General features: G+C 57.3%; 1 protein-coding gene across 1 annotated transcript; it reads left to right on the forward strand.

Moving 5' to 3' along the window:
- Window positions 1-4,824: 4,824 nt before the first annotated feature.
- On the forward strand, window positions 4,825-18,575 carry LOC137309782 (active breakpoint cluster region-related protein-like). The gene is made up of 6 exons (XM_067977810.1): window positions 4,825-5,002; window positions 7,178-7,317; window positions 8,987-9,121; window positions 11,519-11,624; window positions 15,216-15,342; window positions 16,737-18,575. The coding sequence occupies exons 1-6, from the start codon at window positions 4,911-4,913 to the stop codon at window positions 16,824-16,826; spliced, it is 690 nt and encodes a 229-aa protein (XP_067833911.1). The 5' UTR covers window positions 4,825-4,910; the 3' UTR covers window positions 16,827-18,575.
- The last annotated feature ends 460 nt before the right edge of the window (window positions 18,576-19,035 follow it).

Genomic DNA, 19,035 nt, shown 5'->3' on the forward strand with positions numbered 1-19,035 from the left:
TGAGGAGGGAGAGTGTGAGGGTGAGGGGGGGATGGAGGGAGGGAGGGAGAGTGTGAGGGTGAGGGGGGGATGGAGGGAGGGAGGGAGAGTGTGTGAGGGTGAGGGGGGGATGGAGGGAGGGAGGGAGAGTGTGTGAGGGTGATGGGGATGGAGGGAGGGAGGGAGTGTGTGAGGGTGAGGGGATGGAGGGAGGAGGGAGAGTGTGAGGGTGAGGGGGGGATGGAGGGAGGGAGGGAGAGTGTGAGGGTGAGGGGGGGATGGAGGGAGGGAGGGAGAGTGTGTGAGGGTGATGGGGATGGAGGGAGGAGGGAGAGTGTGTGAGGGTGAGGGAGATGGAGGGAGGAAGGGAGAGTGTGAGGGTGAGGGGGATGTAGGGAGGGAGAGTGTGTGAGGGTGATGGGGATGGAGGGAGGAGGGAGAGTGTGTGAGGGTGATGGGGATGTAGGGAGGAGGGAGAGTGTGGAGGAGATGGGGATGGAGGGAGGGGGGAGAGTGCGAGGGTGATGGGGATGTAGGGAGGGCGGAGAGTGTGTGAGGGTGAGGGAGATGGAGGGAGGGGGGAGAGTGTGTGAGGGTGATGGGGATGGAGGGAGGGGGGGTGAGTGTGAGGGTGATGAGGACGGAGGGAGGAGGGAGAGTGTGAGGGTGATGGGGATGGAGGGAGGGTGGGGAGAGTGCGAGGGTGAGGGGGATGGAGGGCGGGGAGAGTGTGTGAGGGTGAGGGGGATCGAGGGAGGGGTGGAGAGTGTGAGGGTGAGGGGGATGTAGGGAGGAGGGAGAGTGTGAGGGTGATGGGGATGTAGGGAGGAGGGAGAGTGTGTGAGGGTGATGGGGATGGAGGGAGGAGGGAGAGTGGGTGAGTGTGATGGGGATGGAGGGAGGAGGGAGAGTGTGAGGGTGAGGGGATGTAGGGAGGGGGGAGAGTGTGGAGGAGATGGGGATGTAGGGAGGGTGGAGAGAGTGTGAGGGTGATCGGGATGGAGGGGAGGGGGGCCGAGTGTGTGAGGGTGAGGGGGATGGAGGGAAGGGGGTGAGTGTGAGGGTGATGAGGATGTAGGGAGGAGGGAGAGTGTGAGGGTGATGGGGATGGAGGGAGGAGGGAGAGTGTGAGGGTGAGTGGGATGTAGGGAGTGGGGAGAGTGTGAGGGTGAGGGGGATGGAGGGAGGGCGGAGAGTGTGAGGGTGAGTGGGATGTAGGGAGTGGGGAGAGTGTGAGGGTGAGGGGGATGGAGGGAGGGCGGAGAGTGTGAGGGTGAGTGGGATGTAGGGAGTGGGGAGAGTGTGAGGGTGAGGGGGATGGAGGGAGGGCGGAGAGTGTGAGGGTGATGAGGATGGAGGGAGGGGGAGAGTGTGAGGGTGAGGGGGATTTAGGGAGTGGGGAGAGTGTGAGGGTGAGGGGGATGTAGGGAGGAGGGAGAATGTGAGGGTGAGGGGGATGTAGGGAGTGGGGAGAGTGTGAGGGTGAGGGGGATGTAGGGAGGAGGGGAGAGTGTGAGGGTGAGGGTGATGGAGGGAGTGGGGAGAGTGTGAGGGTGAGGGGGATGTAGGGAGGAGGGAGAGTGTGAGGGTGAGGGTGATGGAGGGAGTGGGGAGAGTGTGAGGGTGAGGGGGATGGAGGGAGGGGGAGAGTGTGAGGGTGAGGGGGATGTAGGGAGGGGGGAGAGTGTGAGGGTGAGGGAGATGTAGGGAGGAGGGAGAGTGTGAGGGTGAGGGGGATGTAGGGAGTGGGGAGAGTGTGAGGGTGAGGGGGATGTAGGGAGGGGGGAGAGTGTGGAGGAGATGGGGATGTAGGGAGGGTGGAGAGTGTGAGGGTGATCGGGATGGAGGGAGGGGGGCCGAGTGTGTGAGGGTGAGGGGGATGGAGGGAAGGGGGTGAGTGTGAGGGTGATGAGGATGTAGGGAGGAGGGAGAGTGTGAGGGTGATGGGGATGGAGGGAGGAGGGAGAGTGTGAGGGTGAGTGGGATGTAGGGAGTGGGGAGAGTGTGAGGGTGAGGGGGATGGAGGGAGGGCGGAGAGTGTGAGGGTGAGTGGGATGTAGGGAGTGGGGAGAGTGTGAGGGTGAGGGGGATGGAGGGAGGGCGGAGAGTGTGAGGGTGAGTGGGATGTAGGGAGTGGGGAGAGTGTGAGGGTGAGGGGGATGGAGGGAGGGCGGAGAGTGTGAGGGTGATGAGGATGGAGGGAGGGGGAGAGTGTGAGGGTGAGGGGGATTTAGGGAGTGGGGAGAGTGTGAGGGTGAGGGGGATGTAGGGAGGAGGGAGAATGTGAGGGTGAGGGGGATGTAGGGAGTGGGGAGAGTGTGAGGGTGAGGGGGATGTAGGGAGGAGGGAGAGTGTGAGGGTGAGGGTGATGGAGGGAGTGGGGAGAGTGTGAGGGTGAGGGGGATGTAGGGAGGAGGGAGAGTGTGAGGGTGAGGGTGATGGAGGGAGTGGGGAGAGTGTGAGGGTGAGGGGGATGGAGGAGGGGAGAGTGTGAGGGTGAGGAGGGGGATGTAGGGAGGGGGGAGAGTGTGAGGGTGAGGGAGATGTAGGGAGGAGGGAGAGTGTGAGGGTGAGGGGGATGTAGGGAGTGGGGAGAGTGTGAGGGTGAGGGGGATGTAGGGAGTGGGGAGAGTGTGAGGGTGAGGGGGATGTAGGGAGGAGGGAGAGTGTGAGGGTGAGGGTGATGGAGGGAGTGGGGAGAGTGTGAGGGTGAGGGGGATGTAGGGAGGAGGGAGAGTGTAGTGTGAGGGTGAGGGTGATGGAGGGAGTGGGGAGAGTGTGAGGGTGAGGGGGATGGAGGGAGGGGGAGAGTGTGAGGGTGAGGGGGATGGAGGGAGGGGCGGAGAGTGTGAGGGTGATGAGGATGGAGGGAGGGGGAGAGTGTGAGGGTGAGGGGGATGTAGGGAGGAGGGAGAGTGTGAGGGTGAGGGGGATGTAGGGAGTGGGGAGAGTGTGAGGGTGAGGGTGATGGAGGGAGTGGGGAGAGTGTGAGGGTGAGGGGGATGTCGGGAAGTGGGGAGAATGTGAGGGTGAGGAGATGTAGGGAGGAGGGAGAATGTGAGGGTGAGGGGGATGTCGGGAGTGGGGAGAATGTGAGGGTGAGGGAGATGTAGGGAGGAGGGAGAATGTGAGGGTGAGGGGGATGTAGGGAGAGGGGGAGAGAGTGTGTGAGGGTGATGGGGGATGGAGGGAGGGAGGGAGAGTGTGAGGGGTGATGGGGGATGGAGGGAGGAGGGAGAATGTGAGGGTGAGGGAGATGTAGGGAGGAGGGAGAATGTGAGGGTGAGGGGGATGTAGGGAGAGGGGAGAGTGTGAGGGTGAGGGGATGGAGGGAGGAGGGAGAATGTGTTAGGGTGAGGGAGATGTAGGGAGGAGGGAGAATGTGAGGGTGAGGGGGATGTAGGGAGGGGGAGAGTTTGTGAGGGTGAGGGTGATGGAGGGAGGGGGGAGAGTTTGTGAGGGTGAGGGGGGATGGAGGAGGGGCGGAGAGTGTGAGGGTGAGGGGATGTAGGGAGGAGGGAGAGTGTGAGGGTGAGGGGGATGTAGGGAGTGGGGAGAATGTGAGGGTGAGGGGGATGTAGGGAGGAGGGAGAATGTGAGGGTGAGGGGGATGTAGGGAGTGGGGAGAGTGTGAGGGTGAGGGGGATGGAGGGAGGGGGAGAGTGTGAGGGTGAGGGGATGTAGGGAGTGGGGAGAATGTGAGGGTGAGGGGGATGGAGGGAGGAGGGAGAATGTGTTAGGGTGAGGGGGATGTAGGGAGGGGGAGAGTTTGTGAGGGTGAGGGTGATGGAGGGAGGGGGGAGAGTTTGTGAGGGTGAGGGGGATGGAGGGAGGGGCGGAGAGTGTGAGGGTGAGGGGGATGGAGGGAGGGGGGCGAGTGTGAGGGTGATGAGGATGGAGGGAGGGGGAGAGTGTGAGGGTGAGGGGGATGTAGGGAGTGGGGAGAGTGTGAGGGTGAGGGGGATGTAGGGAGGAGGGAGAATGTGAGGGTGAGGGGGATGTAGGGAGTGGGGAGAATGTGAGGGTGAGGGGGATTGTAGGGAGTGGGGAGAGTGTGAGGGTGAGGGTGATGGAGGGAGGGGGGGCGAGTGTGAGGGTGATGAGGATGGAGGGAGGGGGAGAGTGTGAGGGTGAGGGGATGTAGGGAGTGGGGAGAGTGTGAGGGTGAGGGGGATGTAGGGAGTGGGTAGCATGTGAGGGTGAGGGGGATTAGGGTGTGGGGAGAGTGTGAGGGTGAGGGTGATGGAGGGAGGGGCGGAGAGTTTGTGAGGGTGAGGGGGATGTAGGGAGTGGGGTGAGTGTGAGGGTGAGGGGGATGTAGGGAGGAGGGAGAGTGTGAGGGTGAGGGGGGATGGAGGGAGGGCGGAGAGTTTGTGAGGGTGAGGGGGATGTAGGGAGTGGGGTGAGTGTGAGGGGTGAGGGGGATGTAGGGAGGTGGGAGAGTGTGAGGGTGAGGGGGATGGAGGGAGGGGCGGAGAGTGTGAGGGTGAGGGGGATGGAGGGAGGAGGAGAGTGTGAGGGTGAGGGGGATGGAGGGAGGGGCGGAGAGTGTGAGGGTGAGGGGGATGGAGGGAGGAGGGAGAGTGTGAGGGTGAGGGGGATGGAGGGAGGGGCGGAGAGTGTGAGGGTGAGGGGGATGGAGGGAGGGGGGCGAGTGTGTGAGGGTGAGGGGGATGGAGGGAGGGGCGGAGAGTGTGAGGGTGAGGGTGATGGAGGGAGGGGGGCGCGTGTGAGGGTGAAGGGGATGGAGGGAGGGGCGGAGATTGTGAGGGTGAGGGGCATGTCGGGAGGGTGGAGATTTTGAACTTGGTGAAGCCCATCGCCTCGATGAAACGTACAGTAATTCCCAGAGTTGAGGGGGCCGCCTCCGCCTCTCCTCCCTCATTGACCCCTCTGCCCTCTCCCTCTCGCAGCACGAGGTGAGCTACTCCATGAGGTACCTGCAGCAAAGCCTCAGCCAACTGGACGAGCTCTCGGGGGCCCCTCGTGGGGTGTTTGCCGTTCCCATCAGCATCGTGACGTAGTGAGTATCATCGAGAGGGGGGCCGAGGCGGGGGGAGAGAGGGAGTCCTCACTCCCACTGGACACAATCCAATGGACCCGACCCCTTCCCATTCACTCCCACTGGACACAATCCCAATGGACCCGACCCCTTCCCATTCACTCCCACTGTACACAATCCCAATGGACCCGACCCCTTCCCGTTCACTCCCACTGTACACAATCCCAATGGACCCGACCCCTTCCCATTCACTCCCACTGCACACAATCCCAATGGACCCGACCCCTTCCCATTCACTCCCACTGTACACAATCCCAATGGACCCGACCCCTTCCCATTCACTCCCACTTTACACAATCCCAATGGACCCGACCCCTTCCCGTTCACTCCCACTGTACACAATCCCAATGGACCCGACCCCTTCCCATTCACTCCCACTTTACACAATCCCAATGGACCCGACCCCTTCCCATTCACTCCCACTGTACACAATCCCAATGGACCCGACCCCTTCCCGTTCACTCCCACTGTACACAATCCCAATGGACCCGACCCCTTCCCATTCACTCCCACTGTACACAATCCCAATGGACCCGACCCCTTCCCATTCACTCCCACTGTACACAATCCCAATGGACCCGTCCCCTTCCCATTCACTCCCACTGTGCACAATCCCAATGGACCCGACCCCTTCCCATTCACTCCCACTGTACACAATCCCAATGGACCCGACCCCTTCCCATTCACTCCCACTGAACACAATCCCAATGGACCCGACCCCTTCCCATTCACTCCCACTGTACACAATCCCAATGGACCCGACCCCTTCCCACTCACTCCACTGTACACAATCCCAATGGACCCGACCCCTTCCATTCACTCCCACTGTACACAATCCCAATGGACACGACCCCTTCCCATTCACTCCCACTGAACACAATCCCAATGGACCCGACCCCTTCCCATTCACTCCCACTGTACACAATCCCAATGGACCCGACCCCTTCCCATTCACTCCCACTGTACACAATCCCAATGGACCCGACCCCTTCCCATTCACTCCCACTGTACACAATCCCAATGGACCCGACCCCTTCCCATTCACTCCCACTGTACACAATCCCAATGGACCCGACCCCTTCCCATTCACTCCCACTGTACACAATCCCAACGGACCCGACCCCTTCCCATTCACTCCCACTGTACACAATCCCAATGGACCCGACCCCTTCCCATTCACTCCCACTGTACACAATCCCAACGGACCCGACCCCTTCCCATTCACTCCCACTGTACACAATCCCAATGGACCCGACCCCTTCCCCTTCACTCCCACTGTACACAATCCCAATGGACCCGACCCCTTCCCATTCACTCCCACTGTACACAATCCCAATGGACCCGACCCCTTCCCGTTCACTCCCACTGTACACAATCCCAATGGACCCGACCCCTTCCCATTCACTCCCCACTGTACACAATCCCAATGGACCCGACCCCTTCCCATTCACTCCCCACTGTACACAATCCCAATGGACCCGACCCCTTCCCATTCACTCCCCACTGTACACAATCCCAATGGACCCGACCCCTTCCCATTCACTCCCACTGTACACAATCCCAATGGACCCGACCCCTTCCCGTTCACTCCCACTGTACACAATCCCAATGGACCCGACCCCTTCCCATTCACTCCCACTGTACACAATCCCAATGGACCCGACCCCTTCCCATTCACTCCCCACTGTACACAATCCCAATGGACCCGACCCCTTCCCATTCACTCCCACTGTACACAATCCCAATGGACCCGACCCCTTCCCATTCACTCCCACTGTACACAATCCCAATGGACCCGACCCCTTCCCGTTCACTCCCACTGTACACAATCCCAATGGACCCGACCCCTTCCCATTCACTCCCACTGTACACAATCCCACTGGACCCGACCCCTTCCCATTCACTCCCACCGTACACAATCCCAATGGACCCGACCCCTTCCCATTCACTCCCACCGTACACAATCCCAATGGACCCGACCCCTTCCCATTCACTCCCACTGTACACAATCCCAATGGTCCCGACCCCTTCCCGTTCACTCCCACTGGACACAATCCAAACGTTTGACACTTTATTGTCCTTTTTTGTCTCCTCCTTCCCGTTTTTTTTTTTCCCCCGCCGTCTCTCCCGGGTCAGCCGCGACCGTAGCCGAGTCCCTCTCATCGTGCGGCATTGTGTGGAGAACGTGGAGAGTCGGGGCCTGGACGAGCTCGGAATCTATCGTGTCTCTGGCATCGCCACCGACGTTCTGGCGCTGAAGGAGGCCTTCGACACCAGTGAGTGCGCCCGGCGCCCGTTTCCTGGCCCCGCCCTCCTGCCCCCCCCCGCTTCCCGGGATTGCTTGCGACGCCTGCCCTGGCCGAATAGCCCGCCGGCGTTCGCCGACGTGCTGACGCTGAAGCAGGCCTTCGACACCAGTGAGTGCGCCCGGCGCCCGTTTCCTGGCCCCGCCCTCCTGCCCCCCCCCCCCCCGCTTCCCGGGGATTGCATGCGACGCCTGCCCTGGCCGAATAGCCCGCCGGCGTTCGCCGCTCGCCCAATTTGGCGCGCGGCGTGAGGCCTCCCCTGGTGGCCCCGCCCTCCTGCCCCCCCCCCCCCCCCCACTCCCCCGCTTCCCGGGGATTGCTTGCGACGCCCGCCCTGGCCGAATAGCCCGCCGGCGTTCGCCGCTCGCCCATTTTGTCGCGCGGCGTGAGGCCTCCCCTGGCCGACTGGACGCCCGCCAGCAAGACAGAAGGAAATTCTTGCATTTCTCCAGCCCCTTTCGCCACCTCAGGGCAACTCACAGCCCAATGAAGGACTTTTTTTGAGGTGCGGTCACTGTTGTAATGTGGGAAACGCAGCTGCCGATTTGCGCACAGCAAGATCCCACAAACAGCAATGTGAGAATGACCCGGATCATCTGGTTTTTTTTAGTGATGTTGGTCGAGGGATAAATATCGGCCCCAGGACACCGGGGAGAACTCCCCCCTGCTCTTCTTCCAATAGTGGCTGTGGGATTTTACATCCACCTGAGAGGGGCAGACGGGGCCCTCGGTTTAACGTCTCGTCCGAAAGACGGCACCTCCGACAGTGCGGCGCTCCCTCAGTCCCGACCCTCCGACAGTGCGGCGCTCCCTCAGTACTGACCCTCCGACAGTGCGGCGCTCCCTCAGTACTGACCCTCCGACAGTGCGGCGCTCCCTCAGTACCGACCCTCCGACAGTGCGGCGCTCCCTCAGTACCGACCCTCCCACAGTGCGGCGCTCCCTCAGTACTGACCCTCCGACAGTGCGGCGCTCCCTCAGTACCGACCCTCCGACAGTGCGGCGCTCCCTCAGTCCCGACCCTCCGACAGTGCGACGCTCCCTCAGTACCGACCCTCCGACAGTGCGGCGCTCCCTCAGCACTGACCCTCCGACAGTGCGGCGCTCCCTCAGTACTGACCCTCCGACAGTGCGGCGCTCCCTCAGTCCTGACCCTCCGACAGTGCGGCGCTCCCTCAGTACTGACCCTCCGACAGTGCGGCGCTCCCTCAGTACCGACCCTCCGACAGTGCGGCGCTCCCTCAGTACCGCCCCTCCGACAGTGCGGCGCTCCCTCAGTACTGACCCTCCGACAGTGCAGCGCTCCCTCAGTACCGACCCTCCGACAGTGCGGCGCTCCCTCAGTCCTGACCCTCCGACAGCGCGGTGCTCCCTCAGTACCGACCCTCCGACAGTGCAGCACTCCCTCAGTACCGACCCTCCGACAGTGCGGTCGACCGGGGAGTGTCAGGCCTGGATCACGGGGCCTCGAGTCTCTGGAGTGTGTGCGGGGCTCGAACCCCCTGGCTTTCCGACTCAGAGCCGGCTCGGGGAGAGAGGGACCCACTGTACCACAAGAGGCATCGGACAGCGGGGGGGAAGAGCTCGTGGTTACTGAATTAACCCTACTTCTGTTGCTTTTCCCCCGCTCTGCCTGCAGACGGGAAGCAGGCCATCGCCCGTTTGAAGGAGATGGACATCCACGTGGTCGCAGGGACCTTGAAACTGTACTTGCGAGAGCTCCCAGAGCCGCTGTTCACAGACGAACTCATACCGTCGTTCGTCAAGGCTGTCGGTCGGTGAAAAAATTCAAGTTCGAGGCTGAATCAATTGCTCCTCCTGTTTGATTTGTTGAAATGCTGGTCCCGGGCACTGCTCTTTCAGGAAGATGGCATATGGGATACTTGCCTTTATTAGTCGAGGCATAGAATATAAGAGCAAGGAGGTTATGATGGAGCTGTATAAAACACTGGTTTGGCCACAGCTGGAGTACTGTGTGCAGTTCTGGTCGCCGCACTACAGGAAGGATGTGATCACTTTGGAGAGGGTGCAGAGGAGATTCACCAGGATGTTACCAGGGCTGGAGCGCTTCAGCTATGAAGAGAGACTGGGAAGATTGAGTTTGTTTTCCTTGGAGCAGAGGAGGCTGAGGGGGGACATGATTGAGGCGTACAAAATTATGAGCGGCGCAGATAGGATGGATACTAAGGAGCTTTTTCCCTTCGTTGAGGGTTCTATAACAAGGGGGCATAGATTCAAGGTAAAAGGCGGGAGGTTTCGAGGGGATTTGAGAAAGAACTTTTTCACCCAGAGGGTGGTTGGAGTCTGGAACTCACTGCCTGAGAGGGTTGTGGAGGCAGGAACCCTCACAACATTCAAGAAGCATTTGGATGAGCACTTGAAATGCCATAGCATACAAGGCTACGGACCAAATGCTGGAATATGGGATCAGAGTAGACAGGGCTGATGGCCGGCGCGGACACGATGGGCCGAAGGGCCTCTATCCGTGCTGTATGACTCTATGACTCTCTGACTCGATGTGACGGCCTTTGGGAGGCTGCGGAAGAGATTTGCCAGAACGGTTCCAGGGCACGTGCGGCTCTCGTTTCCCGGGCTGCGAGACGCTTAAAATCGAGCGGGGGGGGTTTTTTTTCTCGAAAAGGGTCTCTGCGAGGTTTAGGGAGGCGGAAACCGGAGAGGTTGCCCCCTCTGGAAGGGGGAGAGGGAACGAAGAATCAAAACGGGGGCACAGACTGAGAGGTTGCCTCATATCGGTCGGACGAACGAGGAGAGGCAATATAAACTGGAGGGCACAATTCTAAAAGGGGTACAGGAACAGAGAGATCTGGGGGTATATGTACACAAATCGTTGAAGGTGGCAGGGCAGGTTGAGAAAGTGGTTTGAAAAAGCAGACGGGATCCTGGGCTTTATAAATAGAGGCAGAGAGTACAAAAGCAAGGAAGTCATGTTGAACCTTTATAAAACACTGGTTCGGCCACAACTGGAGTATTGTGTCCAGTTCTGAGCACCGCACTTTAGGAAAGATGTGAAGGTCTCAGAGAGGGTGCAGAAGAGATTTACCAGAATGATTCCAGGGATGAGGGACTTTAGTTCCGTGGACAGACTGGAGAAGCTGGGGTTGTTCTCCTTGGAACAGAGACGGTCGCGAGGAGATTTGATCGAGGTGTTCAAAATCATGAAGGGTCCAGACAGAGTAGATAGAGAGAAACTGGTCCCATTGGCGGAAGAATCAAGGACCAGAGGACACAGATTTAAGGTGATTGGGGAAAGAACCAAAGGTGAGATGAGGAGAAACTTTTTTCCCCAGCGAGTGGTGAGGATCTGGAATGCACTGCCCGAGGGGGTGGTGGAGGCAGATTCAATCATGGCCTTCAAAAGGGGACTGGATGAGTCCTTGAAGGGAAAAAAATTCACAGGGGCTACGGGGATAGGACGGGGGAGTGGGACTGGCTGGATTGCTCTCGCAGAGAGAGCCGGCACGGGTTCGATGGGCCAAACGGCCTCCTGTGAACCTTCCTCCCTGAAATGCTCCCTGACTTCACCCCCCAAACGGCCGAGCTCTGATTTAAAGGTTCTGCCCCCCCTTGTTCTGGATTCCCCCCACCAGAGGAAATAGTTTCTCTGTCTATCTACCCGATCGAATCCGTCAATCATCTCAAACCCCTTCGATTAGATCCCCCACCCCTTAATCTTCGAAACTCGAGGGACTACAATCCTCGTCTGTGTGACCGCTCCTCGTAATTTAACCCTTTAAGCCCTCCTCCCGGGCTCCGTTCTGGCGAATCTGCTCTGCACCCCCACCCAGGGCCGATATCTCCATCCTGGTGGCCCAGAACTGGACGCAGTCTCTCCAGATGCTGGGGGGGGGGTCCGACCAGGTCTCTGTCCAGCTGAAGCATGACTCCCTGTGACCCCCTTCGCAGTCCGGCGGGGGTCGCTGAGAGTTGGGATCGGCCGCGATGCCCCATGAGGTAGAATAGCCGGTGTTGCCCCAACCGCCACCCCCCCCCCCAGGCCGGTTGGCAGGCGGAGGGTCCCCAGTGTTGGATCCAGTGCCCTGTCGAGGGCCAGCGCCCGTCGGAGCGAGAGGAGGAGGGGGTTGCGGGAAGGGATTTGCGGGAACCATCGTCGCGCCTGCCCCTTTAACTGGGAATTCTGCTCGGTTCGCAGGTCTGGAAGATCCGGTCGCCAAGGGAAAGAGCATGACTTCGCTCCTCGATCGACTTCCCCAGCCCAATCTCAACACCTTCCTTTACCTGCTGGCACACTTGAAAAGGTAATTTAAACATTGAAATCAGACTCCCTCAGGGAGATATCTCCGCACTGACTGGTGTCTCTCAGTCCCCTCTCTCTCAGGGAGATATCTGTACACTGACTGGTGTCTCTCAGTCCCCTCTCTCTCAGGGAGATATCTGTACACTGACTGGTGTCTCTCAGTCCCCTCTCTCTCAGGGAGATATCTCCGCACTGACTGGTGTCTCAGTCCCCTCTCTCTCAGGGAGATATCTGTACACTGACTGGTGTCTCTCAGTCCCCTCTCTCTCAGGGAGATATCTGTACACTGACTGGTGTCTCTCAGTCCCCTCTCTCTCGGGGAGATATCTGTACACTGACTGGTGTCTCTCAGTCCCTCTCCCTCAGAGAGATATCTCCGCACTGACTGGTGTCTCAGTCCCCTCTCTCTCAGGGAGATATCTGTACACTGACTGGTGTCTCTCAGTCCCCTCTCTCTCAGGGAGATATCTGTCCACTGACTGGTGTCTCTCAGTCCCCTCTCTCTCAGGGAGATATCTGTACACTGACTGGTGTCTCTCAGTCCCCTCTCTCAGGGAGATATCTGTACACTGACTGGTGTCTCAGTCCCCTCTCTCTCTCAGGGAGATATCTGTACACTGACTGGTGTCTCTCAGTCCCCTCTCTCTCGGGGAGATATCTGTACATTGACTGGTGTCTCTCAGTCCCCTCTCTCTCAGGGAGATATCTGTACACTGACTGGTGTCTCTCAGTCCCCTCTCTCTCAGGGAGATATCTGTACACTGACTGGTGTCTCTCAGTCCCCTCTCTCAGGGAGATATCTGTACACTGACTGGTGTCTCTCAGTCCCCTCTCTCTCAGGGAGATATCTGTACATTGACTGGTGTCTCTCAGTCCCCTCTCTCTCAGGGAGATATCTGTACACTGACTGGTGTCTCTCAGTCCCCTCTCTCTCAGGGAGATATCTGTACACTGACTGGTGTCTCTCAGTCCCTCTCTCTCTCAGGGAGATATCTGTACACTGACTGGTGTCTCTCACTCCCCTCTCTCTTAAGGAGATATCTGTACACTGACTTGTGTCTCTCAGTCCCTCTCTCTCAGGGAGATATCTGTACACTGACTGGTGTCTCTCAGCCCCCTCTCTCTCAGGGAGATATCTGTACACTGACTGGTGTCTCTCAATCCCCTCTCTCTCAGGGAGATATCTGTACACTGACTGGTGTCTCTCAGTTCCCTCTCTCTCAGGGAGATATCTGTGCACTGACTGGTGTCTCTCAGTCCCCTCTCTCTCAGGGAGATATCTGTACACTGACTGGTGTCTCTCAGTCCCCCTCTCTCTCAGGGAGATATCTGTACACTGACTGGTGTCTCTCAGTCCCCTCTCTCTCTCAGGGAGATATTTCCGCACTGACTGGTGTCTCTCAGTCCCCTCTCTCTCGGGGTGATATCTGTGCACTGACTGGTGTCTCTCAGTCCCCTCTCCCTCAGGGAGATATCGGTACACTGACTAGTGTCTCTCAGTCCCCTCTCTCTCAGGGAGATATCTGTACACTGACTGGTGTCTCTCAGTCCCCTCTCTCTCAGGGAGATATCGGTACACTGACTGGTGTCTCTCAGTCCCCTCTCCCTCAGGGAGATATCTGTACACTGACTGGTGTCTCTCAGTCCCTCTCTCTCAGGGAGATATCTGTACACTGACTGGTGTCTCTCAGTCCCCTCTCTCTCAGGGAGATATCTGTACACTGACTGGTGTCTCTCAGTCCCTCTCTCTCAGGGAGATATCTGTACACTGACTGGTGTCTCTCAGTCCCCTCTCTCTCAGGGAGATATCTGTACACTGACTGGTGTCTCTCAGTCCCCTCTCTCTCAGGGAGATATCTGTACACTGACTGGTGTCTCTCAGTCCCCTCTCTCAGGGAGATATCTGTACACTGACTGGTGTCTCTCAGTCCCCTCTCTCTCTCAGGGAGATATCTGTACACTGACTGGTGTCTCTCAGTCCCCTCTCTCTCAGGGAGATATCTGTACACTGACTGGTGTCTCTCAGTCCCCTCTCTCTCGGAGAGATATCTGTACACTGACTGGTGTCTCTCAGTCCCCTCTCTCTCAGGGAGATATCTGTGCACTGACTGGTGTCTCTCAGTCCCCTCTCTCTCAAGGAGATATCTGTGCACTGACTGGTGTCTCTCAGTCCCTCTCTCTCAGGGAGATATCTGTACACTGACTGGTGTCTCTCAGTCCCCTCTCTCTCAGGGAGATATCTGTACACTGACTGGTGTCTCTCAGTCCCCTCTCTCTCAGGGAGATATCTATACACTGACTGGTGTCTCTCAGTCCCTCTCTCTCAGGGAGATATCTGTACACTGACTGGTGTCTCTCAGTCCCCTCTCTCTCAGGGAGATATCTGTACACTGACTGGTGTCTCTCAGTCCCCTCTCTCTCAGGGAGATATCTGTACACTGACTGGTGTCTCTCAGTCCCCTCTCTCTCAGGGAGATATCTGTACACTGACTGGTGTCTCTCAGTCCCCTCTCTCTCTCAGGGAGATATCTGTACACTGACTGGTGTCTCAGTCCTCTCTCTCTCAGGGAGATATCTGTACACTGACTGGTGTCTCTCAGTCCTCTCTCTCAGGGAGATATCTGTACACTGACTGGTGTCTCTCAGTCCCCTCTCTCTCAGGGAGATATCTGTACACTGACTGGTGTCTCTCAGTCCCCACTCTCTCAGGGAGATATCTGTACACTGACTGGTGTCTCTCAGTCCCCTCTCTCTCAGGGAGATATCTGTACACTGACTGGTGTCTCTCAGTCCCCTCTCTCTCAGGGAGATATCTGTACACTGACTGGTGTCTCTCAGTCCCCTCTCTCTCTCAGGGAGATATCTGTACACTGACTGGTGTCTCTCAGTCCCCCCTCTCTCTCAGGGAGATATCTGCACACTGACTGGTGTCTCTCAGCCCCTCTCTCTCAGGGAGATATCTGTCCACTGACTGGTGTCTCTCAGTCCCCTCTCCCTCGGGGAGATATCTGTACACTGACTGGTGTCTCTCAGTCCCCTCTCTCTCAGGGAGATATCTGTACACTGACTGGTGTCTCTCAGTCCCCTCTCTCTCAGGGAGATATCTGCACACTGACTGGTGTCTCGCAGTCCCCTCTCTCTCAGGGAGATATCTGTACACTGACTGGTGTCTCTCAGTCCCCTCTCCCTCGGGGAGATATCTGTACACTGACTGGTGTCTCTCAGTCCCCTCTCTCTCAGGGAGATATCTGTACACTGACTGGTGTCTCTCAGTCCCCTCTCTCTCAGGGAGATATCTGTACACTGACTGGTGTCTCTCAGTGCCCTCTCTCTCAGGGAGATATCTGTAGACTGACTGGTGTCTCTCAGTCCCCTCTCTCTCAGGGAGATATCTGTACACTGACTGGTGTCTCTCAGTCCCCTCTCTCTCAGGGAGATATCTGTACACTGACTGGTGTCTCTCAGTCCCTCTCTCTCAGGGAGATATCTGTACACTGACTGGTGTCTCTCAGTCCCTCTCTCTCAGGGAGATATCTGTGCACTGACTGGTTGAGTATTGTTAATAAATTCTGCATCACCTTCCTCGTCCCAGGGTTGCAGAACACGAACAGGTGAACAAAATGACCTTTCACAACTTGGCGACCGTGTTTGGCCCCTCACTGCTCCGCACCAAGACTGAGGGCTTCTCCATGGACATTTCACAAGAGGTCGTCGTTCAGGTACGTCCCGGGTCGGAGTTCAAACCGGAGAGCTTTACTCTGTATCTAACCCTGTACCTGCCCTGGGAGTGTTTGAAGGGACAGTGTAGAGGGAGCTTTACTCTGTATCTAACCCTGTACCTGCCCTGGGAGTGTTTGATGGGACAGTGTAGAGGGTGCTTTACTCTGTATCTAACCCTGTACCTGCCCTGGGAGTGTTTGAAGGGACAGTGTAGAGGGAGCTTTACTCTGTATCTAACCCTGTACCTGCCCCTGGGAGTGTTTGATGGGACAGTGTAGAGGGAGCTTTACTCTGTATCTAACCCTGTACCTGCCCTGGGAGTGTTTGACGGGACAGTGTAGAGGGAGCTTTACTCTGTATCTAACCCTGTACCTGCCCTGGGAGTGTTTGACGGGACAGTGTAGAGGGAGCTTTACTCTGTATCTAACCCTGTACCTGCCCCTGGGAGTGTTTGATGGGACAGTGTAGAGGGAGCTTTACTCTGTATCTAACCCTGTACCTGCCCTGGGAGTGTTTGATGGGACAGTGTAGAGGGAGCTTTACTCTGTATCTAACCCTGTACCTGCCCTGGGAGTGTTTGACGGGACAGTGTAGAGGGAGCTTTACTCTGTATCTAACCCTGTACCTGCCCTGGGAGTGTTTGACGGGACAGTGTAGAGGGAGCTTTACTCTGTATCTAACCCTGTACCTGCCCTGGGAGTGTTTGACAGGACAGTGTAGAGGGAGCTTTACTCTGTATCTAACCCTATACCTGCCCTGGGAGTGTTTGATGGGACAGTGCAGAGGGAGCTTTACTCTGTATCTAACCCTGCACCTGCTCTGGGAGTGTTTGACGGGACAGTGTAGAGGGAGCTTTACTCTGTATCTAACCCTGCACCTGCCCTGGGAGTGTTTGATGGGACAGTGTAGAGGGAGCTTTACTCTGTATCTAACCCTGTACCTGCCCTGGGAGTGTTTGATGGGACAGTGTAGAGGGAGCTTTACTCTGTATCTAACCCTGTACCTGACCCTGGGAGTGTTTGATGGGACAGTGTAGAGGGAGCTTTACTCTGTATCTAACCCTGTACCTGCCCTGGGAGTGTTTGACGGGACAGTGTAGAGGGAGCTTTACTCTGTATCTAACCCTGTACCTGCCCTGGGAGTGTTTGACGGGACAGTGTAGAGGGAGCTTTACTCTGTATCTAACCCTGTACCTGCCCTGGGAGTGTTTGATGGGACAGTGTGGAGGGAGCTTTACTCTGTATCTAACCCTGTACCTGCCCTGGGAGTGTTTGATGGGACAGTTTAGAGGGAGCTTTACTCTGTATCTAACCCTGTACCTGCCCTGGGAGTGTTTGATGGGACAGTGTAGAGGGAGCTTTACTCTGTATCTAACCCGTTCCTCTTTTTCCAGGTACAGGTGATCTTTCATTTCTTGTCCGATGATAAACTTCCTCATCTGGAGCCAGGATCTCGGCTCGAATCCTTTTCCACGGAGATGTAAGCTGGGAAAGACTCCATTCAGCAAACAGAGTAGATAAACTCGGTTGATGTAAAGCCTCTTTAAGTCTTCCTTGCACTCTGACCTTTAATCTCCGGCCTCTGAAGGGCGCTTTGCCCCCCTCTGCAGAGGGGAGGCGTTCCCTCGGGAGAGGTCGAAGGGCAGGTTCTCCGGAGCCCCCCCCCCCCGATCCCCCCCCCCTCTTCCCTCCCCTCCCGCCCCGCCTCGGGTCCTGCTCTCGTCCCTCGCGTGGCGGAATTGCGATCGAGAGCTTGACGTGGTCCGACTCAGCGTGGCCCGCGCAGGGAGCGTCTCCGCAGGAACGAGGGACTTCGGCCAAAGCGGCCAGTGAGAGACGAGTTTTGAATGAGGTCAGGAAATAAATAAATGCCAGTGGTGAAAAAGCAGGTGGCCAAACAGAAATGATTTCAGTCAATGTCCGCCAGTCCAGCGGTTATGTAATATTCGGACCAGATAAGTGCCAGGCAATGACCATCTCCAACAAGAGAGAGTCTAACCACCTCCCCTTGACATTCAACGGCATTACCATCGCCGAATCCCCCACCATCAACATCCTGGGGATCACCATTGACCAGAAACTTAACTGGACCAGCCATATAAATACTGTGGCTACAAGAGCAGGTCAGAGGCTGGGTATTCTGCGGCGAGTGACTCACCTCCTGACTCCCCAAAGCCTTTCCACCATCTACAAGGCACAAGTCAGGAGTGTGATGGAATACTCTCCACTTGCCTGGATGAGTGCAGCTCCAACAACACTCAAGAAGCTCGACACCATCCAGGACAAAGCAACCCGCTTGATTGGCACCCCATCCACCACCCTAAACATTCACTCCCTTCACCACCGGCGCACCGTGGCTGCAGTGTGGACCATCCACAGGATGCACTGCAGCAACTCGCCAAGGCTTCTTCGACAGCACCTCCCAAACCCGCGACCTCTACCACCTAGAAGGACAAGAGCAGCAGGCGCATGGGAACAACACCACCTGCACGTTCCCCTCCGAGTCACACACCATCCCGACTTGGAAATATATCGGCCGTTCCTTCATCGTCGCTGGGTCAAAATCCTGGAACTCCCTTCCTAACAGCACTGTGGGAGAACCTTCACCACACGGACTGCAGCGGTTCAAGAAGGCGGCTCACCACCACCTTCTCAAGGGGCAATTAGGGATGGGCAATAAATGCCGGCCTCGCCAGCGACGCCCACATCCCATGAACGAATATAAAAATGTGTCCAGAATTCTCCTCCATGTGCTCAAATCCCTTCCATGGCACTCGTCCTCCCTCCCTATCTCTGAAACCTCCTCCAGCCACGACAACCCTCCGAGATCTCTGCGCTCCTCCAACTCTGGCCTCTTGCGCCTCCCCCCCACCGATTCCCATCGCTCCACCATTGGCGGCCGTGCCTTCAGCCGCCCGGGCCCTAAGCTCTGGAATTCCCTCCCTAAACCCTCTCCGTCTCCCTTTCCCTCTCCCTCTCTCTCTCCTCCTTTTAAGACGCTCCTTAAAACCCTCCCTCTTTGACCGAGCTTTTGGTCACCTGTCCTAATATCTCCTAATGTGGCTCGGGCTAAAACTTTGCTTGAAAATCGCTCCTGAGAAGCGTCTTGTGAACGTTAAAGGCACGGTAGAAATGCAAATGTTTGTTGTCATCCAGAGATCAAGAGTTCGAATCATGGGATGGCTGTTTGAGAGTTGGACTCGATCTTTAATAAAAAGTTGATATCAGTAAAAGTGTCCTTGAGGCTTTCGAATTGTTGTTTGGTTCAACATGTCTCTGAGAATCATACAGCACAGGAGAAGGCCCTTCTGCCCATCGCGCCCGTGCCAGAACTTTGAAAGGGCCATCCAATTAGCCCCAGGCTCCCTTGCTCTTGCCCCACAGCCCTGCTATTTTTAGGTTTTCAACGATTAATCCCGTTTGGTAAGTCGTGACTGAATCTGCCTCCGAATTGGAAATATATCGGCCGTTCCTTCATCGTCACTGGGTCAAAATCCTGGAACTCCCTTCCGAACAGCACTGTGGGAGAACCGTCACCACACGGACTGCAGCGGTTCAAGAAGGCGGCTCACCACCACCTTCTCAAGGGGCAATTCGGGATGGGCAATAAATTAATTTCAGTGCAGATGAGTGTGAGGTGGTGCATTTTGGTGGGAAGAATAAGGAGGCCACACACTGATTAGATAATAAGAG

The sequence above is a fragment of the Heptranchias perlo genome, unplaced genomic scaffold (assembly GCF_035084215.1).
Source record: "Heptranchias perlo isolate sHepPer1 unplaced genomic scaffold, sHepPer1.hap1 HAP1_SCAFFOLD_1793, whole genome shotgun sequence".
Classification (NCBI taxonomy): Eukaryota; Metazoa; Chordata; class Chondrichthyes; order Hexanchiformes; family Hexanchidae; genus Heptranchias; species Heptranchias perlo.